The sequence below is a fragment of the Anguilla anguilla genome, chromosome 18, assembly GCF_013347855.1.
Source record: "Anguilla anguilla isolate fAngAng1 chromosome 18, fAngAng1.pri, whole genome shotgun sequence".
In the NCBI taxonomy this organism is placed as follows: Eukaryota; Metazoa; Chordata; class Actinopteri; order Anguilliformes; family Anguillidae; genus Anguilla; species Anguilla anguilla.
The window spans coordinates 20,312,589-20,337,283 of NC_049218.1; the positions used below are offsets into that span (position 1 = coordinate 20,312,589).

A 24,695-nucleotide genomic window follows, 5' to 3' on the forward strand; every position below is an offset into this window, starting at 1 on the left:
GAATTACTCCCTTTAATAAAAAGCTGCATTGCAGAGCACATTCATTTCACTCCAATCCAAAATTTCATTTTGCGCAAGTGCCTTTACATTAATTTCACATGAAAAGCTCAGTCTAGTCATGGCACAGAGGCTGAATTAGGTGCTGAATTAAAATAGTCTCTGGAAGCTTTTGATATTGACTGTAGACACCATCAATCACGCAATACTCATTAAAGAAAGCCTCTATATCCCCGAGTAACCGCTCTGAAAAAAAAAAAGATTGGAAGTCTGTTTATGATAACAGAGTTTATTTGATGTCTGGAACACTGGGAAGTACAAAGAAATTGGGGTATATTTTACAATGTAGCTAAATCATTCATAAAGGCTATCACACACACACATGCCCGTGGGACTCGTCTTTGCCTTCAGGTTTTTATTTCAAACGTCAGTTTCCCAAACCACAATCAGACTGCCATTAAAGCAACAATAAAGCCTCAAGTTGTACTACACAAGCGTTTGGTAAAACCTGTCATCAAAGTCAGTTATGAAGCCTACATGTTCCGATTTGAGGTAATTAGATAATACATTTTTTCCCCAGAACATTCTGTGAAATTGTAAAATACACATCTGTGTCACTGTAACCTCGAAGAAAGTTACTTTACTTGTCACTGATTTACTAATTAGGGCTTCTTCCAATTGTTTATTATGCTGAAACTCTCAGATTTACTGCAAATTCAAATAATCCCTGATGATCTGAATATTCATTATCGCTGAATTGAGTGTCCGATTCTACAGTTCTTTTAGACTGAGAAAAGTTTTATGATCAATCCTGTTCCATACAGAACAAAAACAGAATAAAACATATATTATATATAGTACTGAGGTGACATTGAACAGCAATGGTTAGTGCGCCACACACAAAGTATATATCTCTACATAATGCATTAGACTGGCACGCTGGTTGTTTGCACATTAAAGCCTTCTAGCATATGCTATGTTTTCGATGTCTCAAAATTAAGCAGCTCTGGGCCAATATTCAAAAAGCATCTCATTGTTAGATTGCCGATCTAGGATCAGGTTTCTATGCCCACATTCTAACCCGTATACAGTAGATGACCCAAAAGGAAAAACTGCAAAACTGATCCTAGATCAGCTATTAAACTATGAGACCTGTGATAGAATAAAGGTCCCGATCTGAAAAGGAGGGAGAACTCTTGGGAGCAGGCGCTGGCCGACGTCAGAAGCTGTGCTAGTGTCAGAGGTCACGCCGGACTCAGAGGTCACTCTCGCCGTATAGGGCGGTGGAGAAGGAGGTGTAGTCGAGGGCACCCTCCACCGCTTCTGGCCCAGCATACGGGGGCATTCTGGAGATGCAGTACTCAGCCTGCTCTGCGGGAAGCTCCCTCTGCAGCTCCTCTACCAGGATATAAGGCTGAAGGGAACAGCAGGCCCCCGTTAGCCACAATGCTAACTCACTAAGCACCTATCAGCAGGCCCCCGTTAGCCACAATGCTAACTCACTAAGCACCTATCAGCAGGCCCCTGTTAGCCACAATGCTAACTCACTAAGCACCTATCAGCAGGCCCCCGTTAGCCACAATGCTAACTCACTAAGCTCCTATCAGCAGGCCCCCGTTAGCCACAATGCTAACTCACTAAGCTCCTATCAGCAGGCCCCTGTTAGCCCCAATGCTAACTCACTAAGCAACTATCAGCAGGCCCCTGTTAGCCCCAATGCTAACTCACTAAGCACCTATTAGCAGGCCCTCCCTGGCTGTGAGACCCACCTTATCAGCCGCCAGGATCCTGAAGGAGGCCACGACCTGCTCCGCTGTGTCCGTGTCGGCCGTCTCCCGGGTCATGAAGTCGATGAAGGACTGGAAGGACACCACGCCAGTGCCACTGGAATCCACCAGCAGCATGATGCGAGCAAACTCCGCCTCCCCCTGGACCGCAGAACACACAGAACGCCAGGGAACACAACAGTCGTGGTGTTATATACCCTTAAGTACCGTTCTTTCAAAGGTGTTGTTTAATCCTTTCTTTAACCAGGAAAGATCTGGAACATGTTTTTTATACGATGGCAACAAAAAATCTAAGATGCCCATAACGAATGTTATATGGTATCATCTGCTGATTTGTGCCACGCAAGCAGGAAACATTCTCTGTATTTTTGTTAATTAACCATACTGCAGAACAGGAAAATAAAAAATATCTTCAATATTATTCAGACATTAAAAAATTAATAGACATGATACACTGTACATAATGTTGGCCGTTTATTATTCATTGTAAGGTGGAATTGTACTTGATTGAATCTATTAATCACATGCTATGCTAATATATGTGTGAATGTGTCAGCCAGAACAAGCACACATAAGGTCCAGGTTGTAATTGGACTGTTATCTGAGCAGTCTTCATAAAGGCTGACAGATGGACACATGGTAACAGAGAGAGAGTGCTACATTTTTCTGTGAATATAGAACCTGGCCCTGTGTAAAATCCTGGCAGCTCTGCCAGGTTATAATTAATGCGGCTTCAGTAAAAAAAAAAAAAACCTTTTTGTCTTTTATGTGCTGTGTGAGTCTCAATCTGTATAAAATAACACATTTTCACATCACACAAAAAGTAATCCGTGTTGTCAGTGTTAAAAACAACACCAAGAATTTTGTTTTCTTGCCTTTAGTGTTCTTATCTCGATTTTATCCGAAATTTTGCTTTATTTAATTCATGTCTGTGTCCTACCAAATCATAGCCCATGGAGATCAGGCAGGCCCTGAAGTCATCTGCCTCCATCGCTCCGTTCTTCTTCTGCAGGGTGGAGGAGGGAGGTGAGGCAATGGGTGGGGCAACGGCCAGAGAGAAAGAGGGGGGCGAGAGGGGGGAGAGAGGAGGTCCGATGTTGGTCATCGTGGTGGAGGACATTCAGAGTCACATCAGAAATTAAGTAGAGGCGGATGCAATCGTGTGCACACTCACGCACACACACACATGCACACACACATACACACGCACACAAACGCACACACACAGATATACACGTGCACATATACACACACACTTGCACACACACAGACATACACACACACACACATATATACCTGCACACACACCGGTAAAACATGATATAAGGGCATTAAACAACCGCACATGGACCGCATTAAGCCTGCGGAACACTGTACCCGGTCGAAGTGGTTGAAGGAGGATCGGAACTCGCTCATTTGCTCCTGGCTGATGCCCTTGGCATCGCGGGTCAGAATCTGGGTCTCAATCTCGTTGATGGTTCTGGCGATGGTGGTGAGGAGCAGCTCCCAGCCCACGCGGATGTGCTGCAGGGGACAGAGGGAGGGCGCACAGCGGTCAAAACGGCCACGAAAAGACACTCCACAAAAAACCCCCAGGAAAAAGGGTTACATCCATCCTGACCAAACGCAATGTTTTTCATCATTCTACAATCAAATGCTTGTCAGGAATGGTGGCATTAACCTTCACTTAATGACAAGGAGCTACGATGACCTGTTAAAGCGGGTTTGTGATGATGATTAATGCACGCAATGTTATACTTTGGAGCCTAGGTCCACTCCCTTTATGCCACTACTGCCTGAGACCATGGCTACCATTCACCCAGCACCTCAGAGTGGGATTAGTTTTGCTTTTAGCTCATAATGGCGAGGTTAGGATATGGACAGAAGAAGCCCAATCCCAGAGCATCACTTATACGCTGAGATGGTCTGTGAATACTGGTCCAGGCTGCAATCCTTCCACACTGGAATTTGATTCAGAAACTAATGTGATGTCCTAAGTAAAAGAACTCCACAACACTTTGAGGAAATTTTGCATAGAACTTGGTCTTGACACAAAACTTTCACTTTTGAAGAGTAATTGTTAGCCACAGTATCAACCTTTACTCGTGCCCTTCACATTGAAAAGTTGACATCTGTCCATAGTGACACAACGAAAAAGACCAGGTTGCACATTGCAGTGCATCCATTTAGCAGTTAAGAGCGTCTAATCTTGCGAACAACGGCAGCGGTGCTACTATAGCAACCACACTTAAAAGCAGTAGCAGGGAGAGTGCCTGAGGGCAGCACGCTTTACCTCCATGGTGTAGTTGGTGTGCTTGTTGTCGAAGATGAGCGACTCCTGTATGAGCTGGTGATCTCCTTCCAGGGTGTCGATGTTGGGCTTGTAGTTGACGATGACGTGCTCCAGCTGTTTCAGCTGGGTCATCTGGTCCTCCAGGGTCTCGCTCATCTCCATGGTGCAATGGCCAATTTCCTGTGGACACAATCAAAGAGCACGTTTAGTTCATGGAAAGAGAGGGTATAAACAACTAAGGTCCTCTCACTGCATGTGGATGTCGCAAGAGACACTGCAGGAAGTCAATGTTTCAATGTTAAGCACTTTTGTAGCCAGTTCGATGCTTTCGAATGAAATTATTTCTTATTAAAAATGCAATGGAAATACATCTCAATATTTACACAGAATGATATTTAATTTAGGAAATTCATGTGCAATTAACATGTCACTGAGGACTAAAAGCAAAGCTGAGAATGAGGTCTAAATTCCAAAGAAATGTTGAGTATTTCAGATTACAAATTCTAAGGTGTTCTAAAAGCACCAGCTGTGTATGGGCTCATCCCTGTAACAGAAGCAGGCAGAGGGCACAGAAGGGTCTGACCTCCATGCGGGTCTGGATCCAGGGCCCGATCAGGTTGGCCTGGGCGGCGAACTGGCGCCTGAGCCGCTCGTGAGACTGCTGCCGGGCGAGCTCCTCCTGCAGAGACCCATCTCTCTGAGGAACCAGCTGCTTCACCTGGGGAACGGAGTGCACCTGGGTTACTACTATATACACACATGCAGTACACACATTAGTTATCATACTACTCAAACATTAATATCACACTACACACATACAGTACACGTATAGTACACGCATCAATATCACACTACACACATACAGTACACGAATCAATATCACACTACACACATACAGTACACGCATCAATATCACACACACATAAAGTACACACATTAATATCACACTACACAACACCAATATCACACTACGCACACATACAGTACACACATGAATATCACACTACACACACACGCACATCAATATCACACTACATAAACACACATCAATATCACACTACACACACACACATAAATATCACACTACATACACACACACACACATCAGTATCACACACACACACACACACACACGCACGCACAGCTGAACAGTGTCTTAATTGATCTCTGTAGCATATGAAAGGTCACCTGGTCCCACTTGGCGCTGAGCTCCTGGGTGCTGATGGTGCTGTAGGGGTTATTCAGGTCGGGGCTGATACCGTAGCTCTGGGCGATTTTCTGCACCTCGGCCTGGATGCCCAGGATGGCCTGTCTCTCGCTGTCTGCTTCAGGCAGGGTGGCTTTGAACTGCTCATGAGCTGCGATCAGGCTCTATCAACAGAGGGATGACATTACCGCACACTCTCTCTCTCTCTCACGAACACACACACACACACACACACACAATACAGACTGTACAATCAGGATTACTTTCCCATGCACTTGGTAGCACGTAACTACAGCTACAGCTACTGGTGTGTGTGTACATGAAAGCTGTTGTCCTCATGTCGAAGGCTTCTGGGATGTAACAGATCTACTGTACAGGTGACCCATGGTGGATCCTTACAGTGTCCCAATGTAGTTCAAAGCAGCATACCCAGGGAACTGCATGCAGGTAAGAGAGCGTACCTGGACCTCTTCCACTGTGTGCACAATGAACATGTCCTGCAGGTCTTCCATGGCACCCTCCATCCAGTTATTAAAGGGTGCCGCCCTCTTGGCGAACTCCAGGAACAGCTGGTCAATGGTCTCCAGGAGCTTCTCAGTCCTCTGGAAGCCAGGAAAAGACTTACTGGCTCAGGATCCACATCTCCCATTCAAAAATCATTGTAAAATATAAATACAGGTTTGGGGTGTGTTGGGGGGTCTGGGTGGGTTTTGGGGGGGGTTTTGTGGGTGGGGGTGGTTGAGTGGGTTTGGGTTGGTTTGTGGTAGTTTGGGGTGGATTTGTGGTGATTTGGGGGTGGGTGATGGGGGCTTTGGGGGGGGGGGGTGTTTGGGTGGGTTTGTGGTAGTTTGGGGGTGGATTTGTGGTAGTTTTGGGGTGGTTTGGGGGGCTTCAGCAGAGTGTTGGGAGTTGCTTGGAAAGTCTCTCCTACCTCCAGCGCCTCCCTCCTCTTTTGTGTAAGCGTTCCCAGCTGGTCCCACAGGTCGCAGATCTTCTGGCACCTCTCATTCACCGTCACGGCGTCATGGTAGTCCAGCTCGCTGCGCACAGAGAGGGGTAATTATGGAGAGACGGGCATCGGCTGCCACCCGCCGTCACACGCGTCATCTCAGACACATGGTCTTACCGGCAAGGCAGGTCTATGCAATTTATAGTCCTGTTTCTAATGCTCAGGCTCCAGCCGTGAAAACCCCAGCAGATTACACCCTCTTCTCTGTGTCACACAGCGAATGCTTTTAAAATCCTCCATATTTCAGCCGGATGATTTATATGAAAGATGACAGATGAGTCATAAACACGGTCTCTTAACAGGTCAGGGTGAAATGAACCAACCAGTCATCTTTCAACCAGTCACTCAGGCAAAAATATCCCAGAAGAGCATAAAAACTTTATCACGCCTCATATTCCAAAGAAATTGGAGGGATTAATTTTGTAAATGAGCAGCAGTAGTCTGAGCAGGATGATCATTAGCGTCAGAAGTGTGCCATTGGTCATTAGCGAGCCAATCAAATCCTCTGCATCGGTTGTGTGACAATGGTAAATCAAGCACCGCTGTTAAATTTGCTAACTGCAACTTTCCAGGTTTCATAATCATTGTAAATGAAACATGATTATAATAACATCTTGCTGTGCTTATGCCACCTCATCCTTAAAGGCCACCATTGTTTAAAATACTGCACATACCCAATAGCTACAATGTACAACTGAGTTTGACATATAAAAAATATATTATTCTCTGTTGGCAGAGTGGATAAGGCTGGCTACTTTTATCTTAACGTGATGACGGGAAAGATTAATGTTGTGCCAAAAGTTTTACCTTCTCAGAAGAATGCTGTATCAAATCACACAGACACTACATGCAGGCCACTCATGTTACATGTATGTAATGTATGTTTCTGCAAGCTGAAGGCCACTTGGCATAGCGAGTGAGGGAGCTGTGCTTCTAAATAAAATAAACCACACCCCCCTCTCCCATCCACTAAAAAACCACCCCTTCTTTAGACCCGTGAGACATGCCTGTCATTGAGAGTGACAGACAGACAGACAGACAGGCAGGACATCTCTCCAGAAAAGAACTGAGCGTAGACATCACAGTGGGAGAACATTCAAACTCAGTTGTGACATTATGACAATGTTATGACAGGAATGTTCCCCTAATTTTATAGCTTTCAACATATTTATAGTTCTGTCAAACACCATTCTTCTCTAGTCTGACTGTACATTCATTGTTGGATATGGTTTTGTTTTTATCATTAATGAATGTTTGTACATTGTTAAAGTGCATTACTGTGGTCTTTCACTTGCATTAGTGCTATGCTACAATAGGACTGCATGGAAACGTTCAACATTTAACGTAAGTGTACAAGTGCACACATGACCGTCACGACACCATTTTAACCGCATCAAGGGCTCTCTTTGAAAAAAAGGTATCATTGGTGTACCCCTAAAGCACAACTCTCACTCCCAGGGTACCCCAGAATTATCATTTAGCAAGTACATCTTAAAATAAATGTCACATTTTGAAAATGGAAGATGTCACGGTATTCTTATGGACTTAGGGAAGTTCTCCTTAGCACCAGGCACATGCTAATCAATGTACCTTACAAAGCCAATTTATATTTGCCTGGCATGCCAAACAATTTTATTGATTTTTAACCACTCTTTACTCCCATCTGTTCATACTTTTGGAAAATGAACAGGTGTGTCCACAACATGTGATTTTCAACATGTTTAAATGAAAATAGTCTTTGTATGTTTAACATTTTCCTCTATTTTACTGTGGTGTATTTAAGTAGTATGTGAGTCATATGGCTTAATGCATTGAATATATTGTTCATAAGTATGATATCTTATTTTAATAATTAACAACAAAATAAATACATATGAAAATTAAACGTGTTACAGTCAAGTAGAGTTCTGACACAAAAAGTAGCCTGTCAGGTGACCCAGGTGAAATGAATGATCCTGGCTTTTTACAGATGGCTGTGTCACGCCCTTCTGAAATGAACACTCCTGGCCTTCGCAGGCTGTGTCACAGACGCGCAGAGGAAAGTAATAGAGGATTAGCGGGTGACAAGAAGCCGGACCGCCATTTAATCCAAAGGTGACATGAGCACCAGTTTGATGAAGAGGGGTTTTGAGTGAGAGATTGGCTGGCGGTGCCGAGCGGGGGCCTCTCTTGAAATAGCCAGATGGAGAGGGGGAGGTGGGGTGGTGGTGGTGGTGGGAGGGGGGGCCGGATCAGTCTCTGGGGTCTCGGGCATGCCTGAAGGCTGGAGCTCACGCGCTGGGGCTGGGTAAATTTAGCGCTCAGAGACACGGGCTGGCTGCTAGCCTGGCTCTCAGTTTACTCACACAATTACACAGACTCCGCCCACGCTCCACAAGAGCCCAGCGCATTTTCACTGACGATCATGACCAGACAGAACCACAGGGGCCCTGCCTCAGCATTAATTTAATTGCTCAGCATAAATGTTTGAAAAGGGTGAAGAAAGTCATAAACAAATAAGCAAAAAACATATAAAAATGCAGAAAGGACCTGCAGTAGATATGAAGTCAGTGAGACTGACTATGTCCATAGTAAATAAACCCACCCCCATAACACACAGTCATGTATAATTATCCACGTTCTCCTATATTAGTCAGTATTGTTGTTGATACGGCTTTCAATATTAACTGCATGTCCTTTTGTATACTGTTAGATGCAGAAAGCACCCCATTATAAGGGTTACATTGGGCTTGTTCTCCCAAGGTAATAATTTAAAACTCGCCCCTCCATATAAATGAATACATTTGTCACATTTTTGCCATAACACATGGAACTCTGCATAAGCTGAAAACATTTGTTTTGCTCAATAAGGAGTATATGCACCACTGATAACACAGTCTAAATTGAGTCTAAATTGGCTAGTGAGGTAAAAGGATTTCTTTCATGAATCTTCTGATCACATGAGAAAGGTAACAGGCTTTGAACACTAGGCATATTTTTACCCTCAACAGCATTCAGTTATTCTAAGACTGGCACCATTTGGAGCAACAAAAGCCTGTGGGACCTCCCCCTCAGTCTGAATCTGTCTCAAGAGCCTCATTAACATTCTCAGTGTCTTCTCTTAAACCCCTTTGAAAGATGAATTTTCATAAACTCACATTTAACAGTGAGTACCCTTTTAGCTATGATTGTTCTTTTACTGCTGGTGCTCAGCCTTTTATTTTTTCATTTTATCGCTCCTTTTCATTTCTCCCCAGTGTTCTCATCAAAATTTATGCCTTATCAGTGCGCGTCCACACTTCTCAAATCACTCGACGTTTGATTCAAACAACATTTGATTTCATCTTCCAAGCTTTAAAAAGTAAGCTTGTGTTTACTTAGTCCAACTTCAGGACAAATGTTGATTGAATACAGGTGGTTTTTTTATTATTCTTGGCGGAAAGTACTTGAGCTCCTGGGCGATGGCGGCGATCTGCTCCACTCTGTCCTGGTGAGCGGCCAGGTCGCTCTCGAAGGCCTCGTGCTTCCTCAGCAGTGCTCGAACCTCAGTGATCGACGCCGAATCGTAGTCCTTCAGGGACAGGAGCTCGTCCTTGCCTGCGTCACACGCACAGAAACACCGCTGGAACCTGTTAGCACTCTGGTCTTTGTTTCTGGACAGTTTTGCATTGGCTCTATGATATGAAAGTGCATTGGGTCAATGGTGTCACAATGCATTGAGTCAATGGTATCACAGTGCATCGAGTCAATGATATCAAAGGACTGCTTATGAATGGACAGCCATTTATAGCTTCTTATTGTTTTCCTTAATTACCTGTCCCAGTTCACAGTGGTAATTCACCAAAGGTGACTTTTGAATCAGTAACGATTTTAAGGCTTTCAAATCTGCAGGGAGTTTGAGACTTTTGAATCAGTGGAGTTTAAGGCTTTTGAATCAGTATAGAATTTCAGACTTTTGAATCAGTAGGGAGTTTAAGGCCTTTGAATCAGTAGGATATGTGAGCTTGGGGCTCACCTTCAGTCCAGGCCTCGTGGGCGGAGGCTTTCTGGCGGAACTTCTCGGCCAGGTGGTCCAGGCGCTGCAGTCTCCGGATTTCGGTCAGCAGCCAGTCCTCGTAGCCCTTCTCAGCCTGCTCCAGACCCTTCCAGGCACTCGCAATGTCCTGAAAGCAACAACAGCCAGCAATGGCCAGCTGAACCTACCTTCTGTACTGCTCACCACACAGCAGGGATGTCCGTATTACTGATTTTTTTGTTGTTGTATGTTATTACTGTACACTGCACTCACTTTTTTTAGTCCGTCAAAGTCTCCATGTACTTGCTGACCAAACGGCGCTACAATTCTACAAAACTTTTGACAGAAATCCAAAATGTTGACTGACAGGCCGCTGGCTGAATGGACGGCCATGCTACGGTGACATTAGACGCAGGGACACTCACCGACACCATCTTGCCCTCAGAGGGCATGAAGTTCGGCCTGTTGCTGATGCGCAGCTTGGTCTGCAGGGTGTTGAAGTTGATCTCCAGCTGGCACTTCTCCTGCACCTTGGGCGGCTTGTGCAGGCGGCGGTAGTCCCGAAAGTCCTCCAGCTTCTGCTGCATCTCCGACATGGTCTTCTCCGGGACACGGGTCTCCAACCACGGGGTAGTGCGCCGGATCCACTCCAGTAACTGTGGTGGTTTACATTGGCTTTATCAAACCAAGTAGTCGTGGATGCTACAAAGACTTCAAATATCTCTCAGACCTTGAAAAACATTATATGCATGACAAATGTAAGTCAGATGAATGGCTTGTTCTGATCATTAAGTGTCCTTTTTTTAAATCAATGTATTATTCTTATTATTATTATTATTATTATTATTAATAAGCATTATTTTTACAAGGTTCATATATAGATCCATTGCGATTAGTCAGAACCTTTACAGTTTTTGAATTAGAATATAATCACTTGATTTTCTGTCATTTTGGTAAGAAGTGGGTGTGATGCCAGATGACATGTAATTAATAATGTCACCCAGTAGACACCTGCCTTCGGTTCAGCTCTTCAGATATATTGTGAGTGATATCTGGTTATTGCTGGTGGAGTGCTCAGTTGAAGGAGGGCTGTTCAGTACCTCACTGGCCAGTTTCTCATACTCCTCCATCATCTTCTCGTTCTCCTGGTTCACTCCCAGGACCTTGCAGATCCTGTTGGCTGCCGTCTCTGCCTGCAGGTGGAGGAGATGGGGAAGTATCAGACTCCTCAGTGATACAGAACAGAGTTGAGCATGTCTCACGCTCAGGTTTCTGTGCAAATGTATGTGCCTCGTCATGTTCTCCTCAGCAATCATGCATATTATGGCTTACTTTCAATAACTAGACAATTTAAATGCTTTGGCGTCCATAGTATAGTATCCAGCAATGAAACAAACAATTAAAACATACATATAAATATAGAAATATGTTCGGCTTTTTGCATTATGTGAAATGCAGAGATGGACTAGGGCCTATGTGGATCAGTACCTGCTCTGCTCCAGCAAAAGCGTGGTAGAAGCAGGACACATAGGTCATGATGGCCCTTTCATCAGGCTTGGGGGTGTTGATGATGTCTAAAGAGGCCGAAAAAAGGACACAGCTGAGGAGAGGGTGATGGGGGAGAGAGAGGGAGAGAGACAGAGAAATAGAGCACAGAAAGAATAACAGGACAGCCAGAGAAGCCCGATGTACACAGGGGGCACTAGAGGGAGAACAGCATATGGGAAAAAGGAAACTGGAGAAAAGGAGGCTCTTAACAGACGACCACAAAATGAGAGCACTCTGCAGCCAGCCTCCCCAAGCAGGAAGCAGAACTCAAAGAACCAAATAAAGATAAACAATAATTTTCTGGTCTGTTAGCCAGAAATGGAGAGTGAACCTTTCAGAGACGAGCAGAGAGCAAAAACCAGTGGATTGTGTGATTTCTGTTTCCTTCCCGTCCGACTGGGAGTAGAATCTCTCACTTTTATGATGAGAATCTTATCTGTTGTTTCAGAGTTCAGTTGAAAAAGTAAATAAAATGCTGTTAGGCAGAGGCATTTGACTGAAAACCAGGAGGGGGTTGCTCTAAAAATAATGATGAGCAAAGGGGATAAAAGGGGGGTTGTGAGGGGGTAGCGCGGCGTTGCCGAGCCCTCGCCTTGTGAACCCCGCAAACGTGCCTCGGTAACAGGATACACAGGTCATAACCGGCTTTTCACCAGGTCTGCCTGTGTTCTCAATACGTGCGCAGAGAGAGAGCCAGCCCAAGCGTTCAGTCAGTCAACACTGACAGCGCCTAACACAGCTGGACCTTTTTACAACATCCTTTGAACGTGAACTCACATACCTGACCGATTAAACGAAACACTGCTATTACATTACTCAGGTCTGTCAATCAGGTAAGGAAGCTGGATGAGAAATTTGAGCCATACACAACTCGTTTCAGAAACAGAATTCAAGTTTATGCATCCACTGTTTTGGTTATGCAGTGAATTCAATAAATTATTGTCTGTGTACCTAATAATTTATAAATCAATTACTCTTTTTTTATCTAGAAGTTGATATTAGGCATTGGGTTAGCAGCCGTTTAATTGCAGTTGAGTTTGTTTGCATTAAACAGATGGGTATCCTCCAGCACTAAAGACTCCTATAATTACTCCACCTGTCCAGTATAAAATCCTTTAATCCTGTCAGACTGATTTACAGACATTGCAGACCCTCCTTTCCTTTAGTAGCATGTGTTAAACTGGGCCAATTATCTTCATGGCCCAATGTTAGACAGCAGTTCCAAAGAAACAAACTTATTCAAAATTAAGAATGCACTCACCTTCAGCATCCAACATTTTGGGGATGTCCAGGTGCTTCTCTGCAATATCTAAGGCAAGGTTCAGGTTACCAAGAGCATCATCCTAAACGGGTAACAAGGAAGTCAGCTTTGAAGTATTAAAGGAAGGATCATTATCATTTCAAAATAATTCATTTTTGACATTTTCAATGAGATAATAAATAACTACATAATATGATTCTGGGACAAAGTGGGACGTAGAAGATTCATTTCCCCCTCCCAGGGGCCCTAGATGATAACCTGGCTGTCAATGGGGGTTAGGAGGGACGAGGATGGGATGGGAGGCAGCATGCTAAAGTCAGGAGTCACAGCACACAGTTACATCTACAACCACACTTCCAGTGGTCTGCCTCAGCTGGAGGTCATCCACACTGGAGGAAAGCCTGAGCCTTTTCGTCTGCATATTGGCCCAGGGTTGACAACACGCTGGCCAAGACCGCATACAACAATAGACTGGCCTGTAGCCCATGCAAGCTAAGCTAAGTGTGTGTGTGTGTGTGTGTGTGTGTGTATCCAGTGTGAAATAGCATCACCATAAATAAAATACCATGGTCCCTTTTGAAGCCTCCTCTTGGGGATCGATGTGCTTAGCAACTGCACGAACTTGCCAAATGATCCCACTCATTTATTTACAAACAACATTCAGCCAGGGGTCAGTGGCACAAGAAAAGTTCAACTCTAAAGATGTCCCAGGGTCGGTAGCCTTGCAAAAATGTGAACCAGACCTGGGCCTAATAATTAGCTTGTCAAACAGCTGCAAAATTGCTGAATAATACTGACTATTTTTAAAAAAACAGATCAAGATTCAGGACAAAATTGTTCTTTTATATGATGATTTTTGTTTTGCAGAAATCTTTCCGTAGAAAATTTGTGGAATTGTAAGAGTGTCCAGATTTACCAGGATCTAAAGAGTCTAAGCATTTCCAATAGGCATTTGACCCAGTCTTCTCTAATCCAGGCTATCGACCCATACAGAATCGACATGTCCAGAGCTGAGGCGGGCCACGGGAGAGCAGGCTAATGTGCCGCACAGCATTAAGTCTGTTTGCTTGACTGTCATCTTTTCCAAAATAAAAGTGAAGGTATGTGAACGCATTCGGCTCCTTGTTCGAGCTCTCCCTCAGACGGTAAATTAAACAAACAGAACCCCATGAGCTTCCCGTTGTGCAATGAGTCACGGCATTAACCTGTATCCCCCCCACCCTGCCCCAGGGACCGAGGACAGGGGCAGCTGCAGGATTCTTTGGGCTCTACAGCCCCAAGCCGGCAACCTCCGCAGAGACGTATCATTTTGGGCAACTGGAGTCAGGGGCTTAGTTCTGTCTCCAGGAGGGGGGCTGAGCATTAGAGGGGGCGGGCTCCCCACCCCCAGACAAATCTCTCTGCTTCTCTGCCCAGAAACTAAACGTCAGATCTTTGAGATTCATCTTCTAAAACCGAAGGGGCCTGGAGAGACGTCACCAAACTCAGTGAGGAGTAACTGCCACTCATCACTGGCATAGTCCAGGCCCCCACTGGGGTACAGCTTGCATTTCAAAATCTATTCCAGGGTGCCAACAGACTTTTTTTCTCTGTTTCTCACAAACAAGGTATGATTGACAGTAAATGGTGAGATTCTGCATAATCCACTGTTGAAAACATTGGATTAGTACAGTGTTGGTAATGCTGGACTGGGTTAGTACAGTGTCTGTACTGCTGAACTGGGATAATACAGTGCCTGTAGTACTGAACTGGGTGAATATATTGTCTGTACTGCTGAACTGAGTTAGTACAGTGTCTGTACTGCTGAACTGGGTTAGTACAGTCAGTGTCTGTAGTGTAGAGGGTCACTCCCGTGCAGTGCTGGGGCAGCATGCTCTAGGCATGCTTTTTGACCTTGTTCAGCTTGGCATAGTCAATCAGGTCAGGCCGATGCCTGTGTATCAGCGCACAGAACGCCAGGCCATCCTTCCAGCTTCACGTCCGAGGGAGAGAGAATACAGTCAGAACAACGCTCGCAACGCACGCGTCTGCATACCTGCAACTGAACCCTGTAACCATCAGCTCAAACGAGAGGGACGCCACATTTTCACCACAACCCTGCCCTGCTAAACATTTGTGGTACAGTTAAAATGTTCATGGAGGAAGACACGCATGTATGCACTAAGCAATGACTCAAAGGAACCTGTTAAATGGATATTTGGTGGTCTCAGCAGGGTCCATGTTCTGCTCTGCTCTACATTTTAACAGCAGTATCTCCTAGAGCTTCATGTGAGACAGATGAAGGGCCAGTAAATCAGAGACCTGTGGGAGCAGCATTTTACATCTAAAAGTAAACCCTTTATCGCCTGACAAATAATTAGCCTGCCAAACTCACTCTGAGCTCCTGATTCCACTGGGAGGTGCTAAAGGGGTAAAAATGTTAAGCGAATAAGAATGGATTTTTTTTTTTTTACCTCTTTCTCAACAGAATCTACATTTGAGGACATTCAAAGTCCAGAGCCAGATGTTTTTTTTTCCCTAAAATATAGAACCACAAGTGAGAGGTTCCAGATCAGGGTGGCACAATAAGGCCAAATCTATTTCAGGATTTTGTGACAACTACTGTTCATATTTAATTCATTAAATGATTTACTAAATCGGACGTTTTGAACTCCAGCCAAACACTGCACACACACCATTGGTGAAAACATTTGTAAGGGGTCTTTCTACAGGAACAGTGGCCTGCCTGAGAAATTTCAATGAAAGAAAAACCTGAACAGTAAAAAGGCCTTTCAAATGATACAGGCAGTTAAGTTATTTTTGGTTTCACCTTTAGAAATCCCCTTTAACAAGAGGCTTAGTCACATATTCTGTTTGGGGACTTCCAGTATTTGGGAAATATTCTGAACCGTGTGCAGCTTTACTCGAACCGCAGGACATGATTCCACAGAAAAAAACCACATCCAGTTCAGTGTGAATTTCTTCACGGGAATATGTACAGTATTGTATGAGTTACTACACTGTATTTACACAATAACCATGCTTGCTTTTCACATAAACTACTAAAAATGTTACAGATTTGTAACGCACCACACATCTCCCATGATAAATCACCGCCTCTTTCCAACTGATCTTCATATTGGTCTTCATATATTCTTTGCCTATGTAACATTATGTAATAGCTCCAGGGAGGGGTCCATTCCAGTTTAGCAGATGGTTGTCATGCATAAACATATGGACAGTACGCAGAGACACGTTGTCAGACTGTGAATCGTATTGGGTTCGGCAGAAGCGTCAGGTGAGGCAGAATCCGAGACCTTCGTGGGACGTGGAGGATATTAAGTTATATCCTGAGGGCCGATCTTTGAAATGCCCACTGAGATTTCTCATCACGCCGTCGGCTACATGTCAGGCATGGCCTGGCCTTTCTCTAATCTGCCAGTCACCAGGGTTGTCTGTACCTGCCCAGCTATTGAGAAAGCTTTTTCTCATTCCAGCTTTTGAGATGAAATCACAGTGAGCTGTTTGAAGCTGTTAGAAATCACAGTGAGATTCTACACTCGCCTGCCTGCTCCTGTGTTTGCTGTTATTAGTAATTGTACATCTATGGCCAGCATCCCATTAAAAAATGGAATATATGGCAATGTATAGTAAATATGTTTTTGAAAATATAATGATAAATATACAATCCAGTTCAAAAGTACTCACTATTTCAGTAATAGACGGCTATGTTGGTAGTCTGTGTCAACATCAAACTTTTTTTCTGTTGTGGACGTTATCCACATACTTTTCCTAGTCAAAATGCTACATATTAACCCTTTTGTAGTTTGTACATCAAAGTACCGTGAGGTACACTGAAATATTTGTTAGAGGAGGTTCAATTCCTCTAATGAAGTATAATGTAAATGTCTGCTTTTAAATATATCAAATGTAGTGTGTTACTGGTTTGATGACTGGCTATCATTGGTTTTTCCAGAAAAATATATGTATTTTCAAGTAGTGAAAAATAATGCACAGTTGGTTAGTTAATATTACAACAGGAATCGTATGCTTAGTGGACTCACCTGACGTGGAAGTTCTGGACATTAACATTCCTGTAGGGGGCAGTCTTTCTTTGGCACCACAAGAGAAGGCCTTCCTTTGCAGATGTTTCTACAAGAAAACTGAGGTTATTTACATAGTTTTGACATCAGTGCTGTTTCCTAAACAACTGGCTACTGCAAAGTGAAATGCAAAACTTGATTTCAGCATATAACCTATATACAGCGCACAGCTGGATTTTTACTAAAACACCTAAACCTGAATTCAGGGGTAGCAGTGAAGGATTCTGAGAGTTATATACAGCATGGTTCCACTGCTCAAGATAATTCTCATACTATACACTTTCATTATGAGATGCAACCAATATGCAGTTCAATTCAGTCAGTTTAGGGCATGAACTGAAATACTAATTGTAAATTGAATAATCATTATCTAGATACATAGGATTTTCAGTTTTTGGTTATTAACTTAATTTACACTAATTTCCTGAATTGACTGAACTTAAGCAGAACCTTCCTCAGCCCTAGCTAAGGTTTTGGTTTCCCTCTTACCTTCAACTGAAATATCCTGAATGGCGAAGCGGAGGATAATGGTCCAAATCATCCCGAGAGTCATTTTAATGTTCCCGTCCACGATTTCTACAAGATGAAGCCACCAGGATTACTGACATCTCAACATGGATATGGCTTTCACATCTTATCTACTTTACCCTGGTCAGGTATCCCTCAGCAGATATCAGCTGTCACTCCAGGGTTTAATCCACTGCATAGTGGGGACTGCCCATTCTCCCACACTCCAGACAGCAACGATTTAACAAGCAACGCACCTGAACGCAAGAACTCGTACCTTCAGCTCCAATCGAAACAAGTTTGACCCCTTTGCTTGTTATAAAATCCAAAGCTTTGTTCACGTTGGCTATTTTGTGAAATCGCATCTTTCCTCTGTCGGGCTTGGGTAGTCTTTCACCTTAAAAAGAGAGTAAGAGAGAGAGAGAGGCATAGGTGGAAATAAGCAAAAAGGTCAATTCCACACTGACATTAGCAACTACTTTGTACGGAACAGCTAGCCAGGCCATATAGTGGCGGCAGAGACAGTCATGGTGTTTAAGTCCAGACTTGGCGCAGTGCTGATACTCCAGCCTTTCGGTACATGATGGGCTGAATGGTGCGTTTTCCTCTTTATATGGTTTTATGTTCGTATAATACCTGAAATGACTTCGAGTAGAAGCATGAGCTTTAGGCCATTCCTGAAGTCCTCCTCGATGTTCTCGATCTGCGTTCCCGCTTTCCTCAGGTGGGAATTACACCAGGCTGTGAAAGTCTGCAAAGCAAGAACCACGAGCCGGTGACATCATTTTGCCAACTTCATTATCATTGAGTTTGATCAGTTTTATTTTCAGTTCATTACAAGCCCAGTTCCATCATTATTGGTTAACATGAGCTGAGTTCGTTTGGTCAAATGTTTCATGAGTAACAACGAAAAGAAAAGTTTGAAGTTTGAGCTCTGGTATGTCAATGTGTGCTTTCTGTGTGTGTGTGTGTGAGTTTGTGTTTGTGGATGTGTGTGTGTGTGTTTGTGTGTGTGTGGACAGCGTGAGAGACTTCCTGTGGTTGCCCCTGGGTTAAGTGTCTTCAGTGAGCCATTTAACCAGCTCAGTGCTTGCACTGTAAACACAACTTAAGAGATGACAGGTTAACAGCCCTTAATAGAGCTCAAATTAAATTTGGTATCATATCCATGTCAACATTTAGGCATATGTTAAATTCCTAAATACCAAGGAAGGCTAACTTTACCACTGAGAGAAAATATATGAGTGGCTATAGAAGTTACCCCTTTAACAGGGCATATAGTATAGTTACCTCTCCCAGTGACAGTCAATCTCAGGAGTCGTTATGTGTCGTCAAAATTTTCTTTTTGTATTTTAACAAACTGCAGTTAAAGCCAACAAGCAATCATTGGATTTCTGATCCAGATCCACTGTGGATCGATCAAGAGTAGGTTGTGACACTGCACATCTAATAAATCTGCTGATTCCCTGTCTGATCAGATAAGTGTTAAACAGCTGTATATGTGACAAAACATGCAAACAGCTTTTATCTTACAAACAACGTGTAGCCCTGTTAAAAAAAAAGTCATTATATTTTACAGTTTACATTATCTGTGTTTCTAAATTACTCAAGAAGGGTGACTGTTTGCTGAAATACTCGTCTGGACTTGCTCATCAGCACTTATGAGCTAGTTCTGCTAGTAATGCAGAGATAATGACTTTCTGCAAGCCACAACATACATTCCAACTGATATAATGGCTTAAATATAGCCTAGCCTGATAGAATTCAACAGGAAGCATCGGCAGAGGCCATTTTACTTTAGAGATAATAGCTGACAGTTTTCAGTCAACAGCTTTTCATTAATCCACCAATTCAGATCATGAGAAGTCACCAATTGTTTAGGTATGAAACATGAGTTCATTACATGAGATCTCATAGTCTCAGAGATCTCAGTCAAGATTCTGACTGGTACTGACAGTGTTGTCAAATCTTATGAATGGTTGTAGATATATGTGCTAGTTTTCACGTATTTCTACATATTTTACAATTTCATCATACTCACCTTCTATGCCAATAACAACAATGATTTCCATAGCATTTTAAATAAACACACAGAAGCAAAATAAGTGACAGACATCCAGCATAAAGGAGGTATCCATACTGTAAATGAAAAGCAGGAATAAAAAACCAGTTAGTAAAAGTACTAACTGGGACTGCTCACTCAGTACACAGTCATGGCAGTGAATTTCCACTCCAGGCTCTTCTCTATATACTTATATATCTGGAGTACATGAATCAGTATTCTGACAGATATATTACTATGCTGAATGTGTGCCTCTGCCATCTTTCTTGGAAAAAAGGAGAAATGTGTACATTGCATAACCTAGCAGGCAAATAAGAACCATCACTTCATATGTGCGGTACATGTTAAAACTGTTCTGGACGCATTCACGCAGGAATAACAATGAGCATGTTTTACTGACAAACATACTGGTCTTCAGCACTGAGCAGCCATCTTTTACCACAGAAACCTGAATGAGTATTACATTCTCCTTTCATTCTAAAGAACTAGGATACCTTATTAAATACTCCCTCCTAAAAATACTGTAGCTAAAATACTGTCAGAACTGTTCCTACCACACATCAATTAGGCATGTAAATAGTTTATGAATGATAATGCATATATTAATAATTTATCTGATGACTGAAATATTTTATTATTTTTAACTATTAATAATATAAGACCTATCTTTTTTTTCTTGTTCTTTTGTTTTTGTCACAAAACTTTTTTGTTGTTCAGGGCATTGTTGCAAATATACTTATTTTTTATTTCAAAATTCAGGATCTATACACTTGTCACAAATTCTGCTAAAGGTCATGAGACTTAACCACATATATGACTCAACATGTTGGCTAAAAGCGTTTTGACAGATCCTCCATTTTCTGCTAGTCCTACACAATCTCCGTAGCAACCACCATTTGGCAGCCCTTGCGCGATTGCCTTAATTGGATTCTTCCACACTAACTGATGCCACCTCACAAGGCATGTAGCACAGTCTGGGGCCAGGTTTACTCTGCCAGGCTACAGAAGTGAACAGGAACACACGGGGCCTGTGGAGGTATGCAACCAGCCCAGAACACAGGAGGGAGCATAACTGTAAGATTCTGAAGTTCTTGCAGCCTGAGGCAGTCGTGTTAATGCTGTCCTCCAAGCCCTGCTGACAGGGGGTCGGGCTAATTCGGGAGCATGGGTGTGGAATGGAGCCGGCATGCCAGCTGACGGGAGGAGTGCAGGTGACATTGAGCTGCTGGCCTTTAAAACAGAGCTCAGCCTCGTCCCCCTTCTTATTTTTCCCTCCTTTCTTGCCCAGTTTGGGGAGCCCATCCTTCTCTGGCTGCCATCCGTTCGGCAGAGCATACACTAGCATGTGCTGTCCTTCAGAAAAGCGTACCGTCAAACCAAGGCTTCTCTTCACAGGACAGTCCACAAACTGAGCATGCACAGACGTGAGGAAAACTCTTCATGTGCTACTGGAACAAGTACACTGTAGGCACCTGGTTGAGCAGTAGGAATCAAAGGGTGAGGCAGTGGCCAGCTATGTGTCATCCTGCGAATGGCCTAAAAATATGAAAACTCCAAACTGCAATAACTCGTACATAGCTGTGCCCTGACACGGTGACCAAAGCTGAGGCTAATTCTACCAATAATCCAAATCAAAATGTCAACATTCATGAGCTGAAATAGTGGGTGTTTCAGTTTAAAATGGAATAGAGTGTGAGTTTCAGTTTAAATTGGAACTGTGGGATGAGTTTCAGTTTAATTAGAAACCCTCCAGGTGACCTTCCTGTTCCAAGCAGGGAGAAGGACAGAATGCATTGGCTACTGAGGTCCAGGGCCACCTCAAATACGGAAGGCCCCATTCTTTCTCCCTGCTTTTGTAAGAGGATTACTCTGGCGGAGAATGATTTAGGAAAGCTGCTCTTGTGCACAGTTCACCTCAACAAGATAAAGATACTAAGATAAAGGAAAAAATGAGATTACATGAGAGGATTTTAAATTTGTACTCTGGCACAAAGCATCAGAATTTAGAGATAGTTCAAAGGGGAGTTTAAAATGGCCCTGTGGTTACTGATATAAATCAGACCCACAATTTCAGTGATAACATTTTCTGAGGAACAAATTAAAAAAATAAAATCAACAGAACACTGTGTGATGGTATACTGATTAAACTGATGTTCTTTTGTCCACAATAAGGTTTTCTTCATAGTTGCTATGCAAAATAAATAAACAGTGTTAAAGAACTATCTGATCTATTGATAGCTGCCTGACTTCATTCCATTGGTCCGTGAATTAACAAAACTGAACTTCAAGACCACTGGGAGAAACAAATCCATCATCAGCTCGCATTTCTCTGCAGGGCACAGCCTACGGAGCAGGACGTTTGACTGAAGAAACGAATCTGATAATTAGCCCCGTCTCAATCGTCACTTACTGGACAGAACTATGTACGCCAGCCTACAGCAGCTCTGTATTCGTTCCTGTGGTTTCTTCAAACAAAGAAATTCCAGACCAAGGACATTGGATTAGACAACAATAATGCCCTTTGGTCTGTGGTTAAAATTAGATATAGCATCCATTCTAATCCTAAGGACGTCATCATGTGTTACAACCATCTGTTGACAGCTCTCATACCACGCGTATCAATGGAATGCCAAAAGTCTCTAGAGCCACCGGTTGCGCTATTCTTGGCCGGTACCCACTGCATCACGCCTATTCGTGCCTTTCAAGCTTTTTACTGGTTTCTAAGAACAGCGAGAAAAATTATATTAACCTACATGAACACGAGCTGAATAAGAACAAAATTACGGTGTTCCATGCCCAGTAGGCCGGAGATGGGCACGAGATCAAAAATAAGTAGTTTGCACTTGTGATACATTAAAAACCTGGCATCTTCACTTCTTAGAAAGTTTTCTAATTTTATTTCACATTGTGGAAATACGTATTTCCCATTAAAAAGCATTGGCTTCTGAGCTCGCAAAAGCCTTTATCAACAGTAGCATAATTGTAGTTTCTTCTTACCTTCCTCTGCTGTTTCTCCCAAGCCGGGTCCAATAACAGGTCCCTATCCCATTCATCTTCCTGTATCATATACTCGTCCTCTTCATAGCCATTGCTGTATTCCACCGTTGTCTCTATTTGGGTCATGGTTCTGTGGATTTGCGCAACAATTCAATGCTTGATTGGGGTAATTGGCTGACGAAAATTTAATTAACCTGTTTTGTAATTGTAAACAGCGCTGTCTCGACGATTCGGTACTGATTGTGTAGGCTGACCAACTGACTGGGTTTGAGCTGAGCTAAAATTCTTTCTTTTTCTTTCGTTCTTTTCCTTTCTCTCACTCTGTGATCTTCAACTCCCTTGTCCCCTACCGCCTGGCCGCAGTCACCGAAACAGGGCAACCAGCTATCAATTAATATTGGGATGCCACGTGACAGCCAACAGGCGGCTGTAGCACACACCCACACACGCGCGCAGCACAGCGTGCATGAGTTTAACACCGTCACAAAACGCTCGAATTCGCTAACCTATAATTCCTTGATTAATACTTTTTTATAACTAAGTCAAACTTATTAAGGAAAAATAACCAAATGTGTTATGACATTTCAGTTAGAAGGCTTAGGGAGTATTTCAATCAAAACTGAAAACCAAAATGTTTTCATTATTATTATTATTATTATTATTATTATTATTATTATTACTATGATTATTGTTGTTGTTGTTGCATCAGTCCATGGTATTAAATATACTGAACATTTAAATACACTCTTCATATATTATTAACTCATACTTAATAATATACGTCTACTTGAATCTACTTCTACAGTTGTGCTAGGAGCCAGGCATCTCACCACAAATACCATCAGAAACTGTCTACACCACCTAGTGGTATGGTAAGAGAGCTGTAGCACCGAACTGCTTACCACAGGTTAGAGCAGGGGTCTCAAATTCTGAAACGTGGTCTTGGTGCTTTCCTTTATTTCTGCAGCCACACGGCTTTGGGAATACATGGTGTGTAAATGATTTAGTTACACACTGAAACAGATTTAAATTCAGCACTGTGGCATCCAGCTCAGGAGTTTGACACTCCAAGGTGACACATACAGGGAAAGGTCAGGTTTTAAGACACTGGTTCCCATACAGTAGGAGTTCACTTACAGACTAGATAGCATCTAGCACTGCATCAAGCCTGGTCTTCAAAACCCCCAGAGTTCCTGCCTCTACTACGATAGACTGTAAACCATAAATATCACAGCAGCATGAGGATGAATTCTGAAATGTACAGAAACATTGTATCTGCTCAAATCCAAAAAAAATCCCTTAAAACTAATTGGGCAGTGCTTCACCTTTTAGTAGGACAGTGGAATGTTCTCAACTGGCTAAATCAATCTCCTATTCTGAATCCAATTAAAATGTGTTTCACTTGCTGAAGACAAAATTTAAGGCAAAACCCCCCAGAAATAAAAAGGAACTGAAGATGGCCTGGCATCACCAGGGAGGATACTCAGCATCTGGGGATGTCCATGGGTCACAGACCGCAGGCAGTCATTGAATGCAAAGGATTTGCAATAAAATACTAAATATGACAATTTTTTTTAAGATTGTGCTCATTTGTCCCATTACATTTGCTCCCCTGAAATGAGGGACTGTGTATAAAAGTGCTGTATTTCCTACACGGATCACTGGATGTGTATAAATATACCCTTAAATTAAAGCTGACAGTCTCTGCTTTAACCTCAAATTCATTGTTTTATTTCAATCCAGTGTGCTGGAGTACAGAGTCAAAACAACAAAATCTGTGTCACTGTCCCAATACTTTTGTATTAAACTGTATAGGCTTGACCGTATACCATAAATATCACACAGTATTAGGAGCAGGTATTCCTAATTCAAATATACCACAAAGTGATGTTATTCCTTGATTTATAATTGACAATAACTTGAAAAATTGTGTGCATTAATGATTAATTTG

General features: G+C 42.9%; 1 protein-coding gene across 1 annotated transcript; it reads right to left on the reverse strand.

Moving 5' to 3' along the window:
* Positions 1-266: 266 nt before the first annotated feature.
* actn2b (actinin, alpha 2b) lies at positions 267-23,111 on the reverse strand. The gene is made up of 21 exons (XM_035399595.1): positions 22,745-23,111; positions 18,322-18,436; positions 17,963-18,082; positions 17,668-17,754; positions 17,140-17,227; positions 14,990-15,068; positions 13,097-13,178; positions 11,776-11,861; positions 11,388-11,480; positions 10,713-10,943; positions 10,288-10,435; positions 9,719-9,869; positions 6,216-6,324; positions 5,746-5,886; positions 5,266-5,448; positions 4,661-4,795; positions 4,078-4,257; positions 3,162-3,308; positions 2,725-2,790; positions 1,767-1,925; positions 267-1,411 (listed from the first exon to the last, which is right to left on the reverse strand). Exons 1-21 carry the CDS (start codon positions 22,868-22,870, stop codon positions 1,253-1,255), a joined length of 2,685 nt encoding a protein of 894 aa, XP_035255486.1. The 5' UTR covers positions 22,871-23,111; the 3' UTR covers positions 267-1,252.
* Between the last annotated feature and the right edge of the window lie 1,584 nt (positions 23,112-24,695).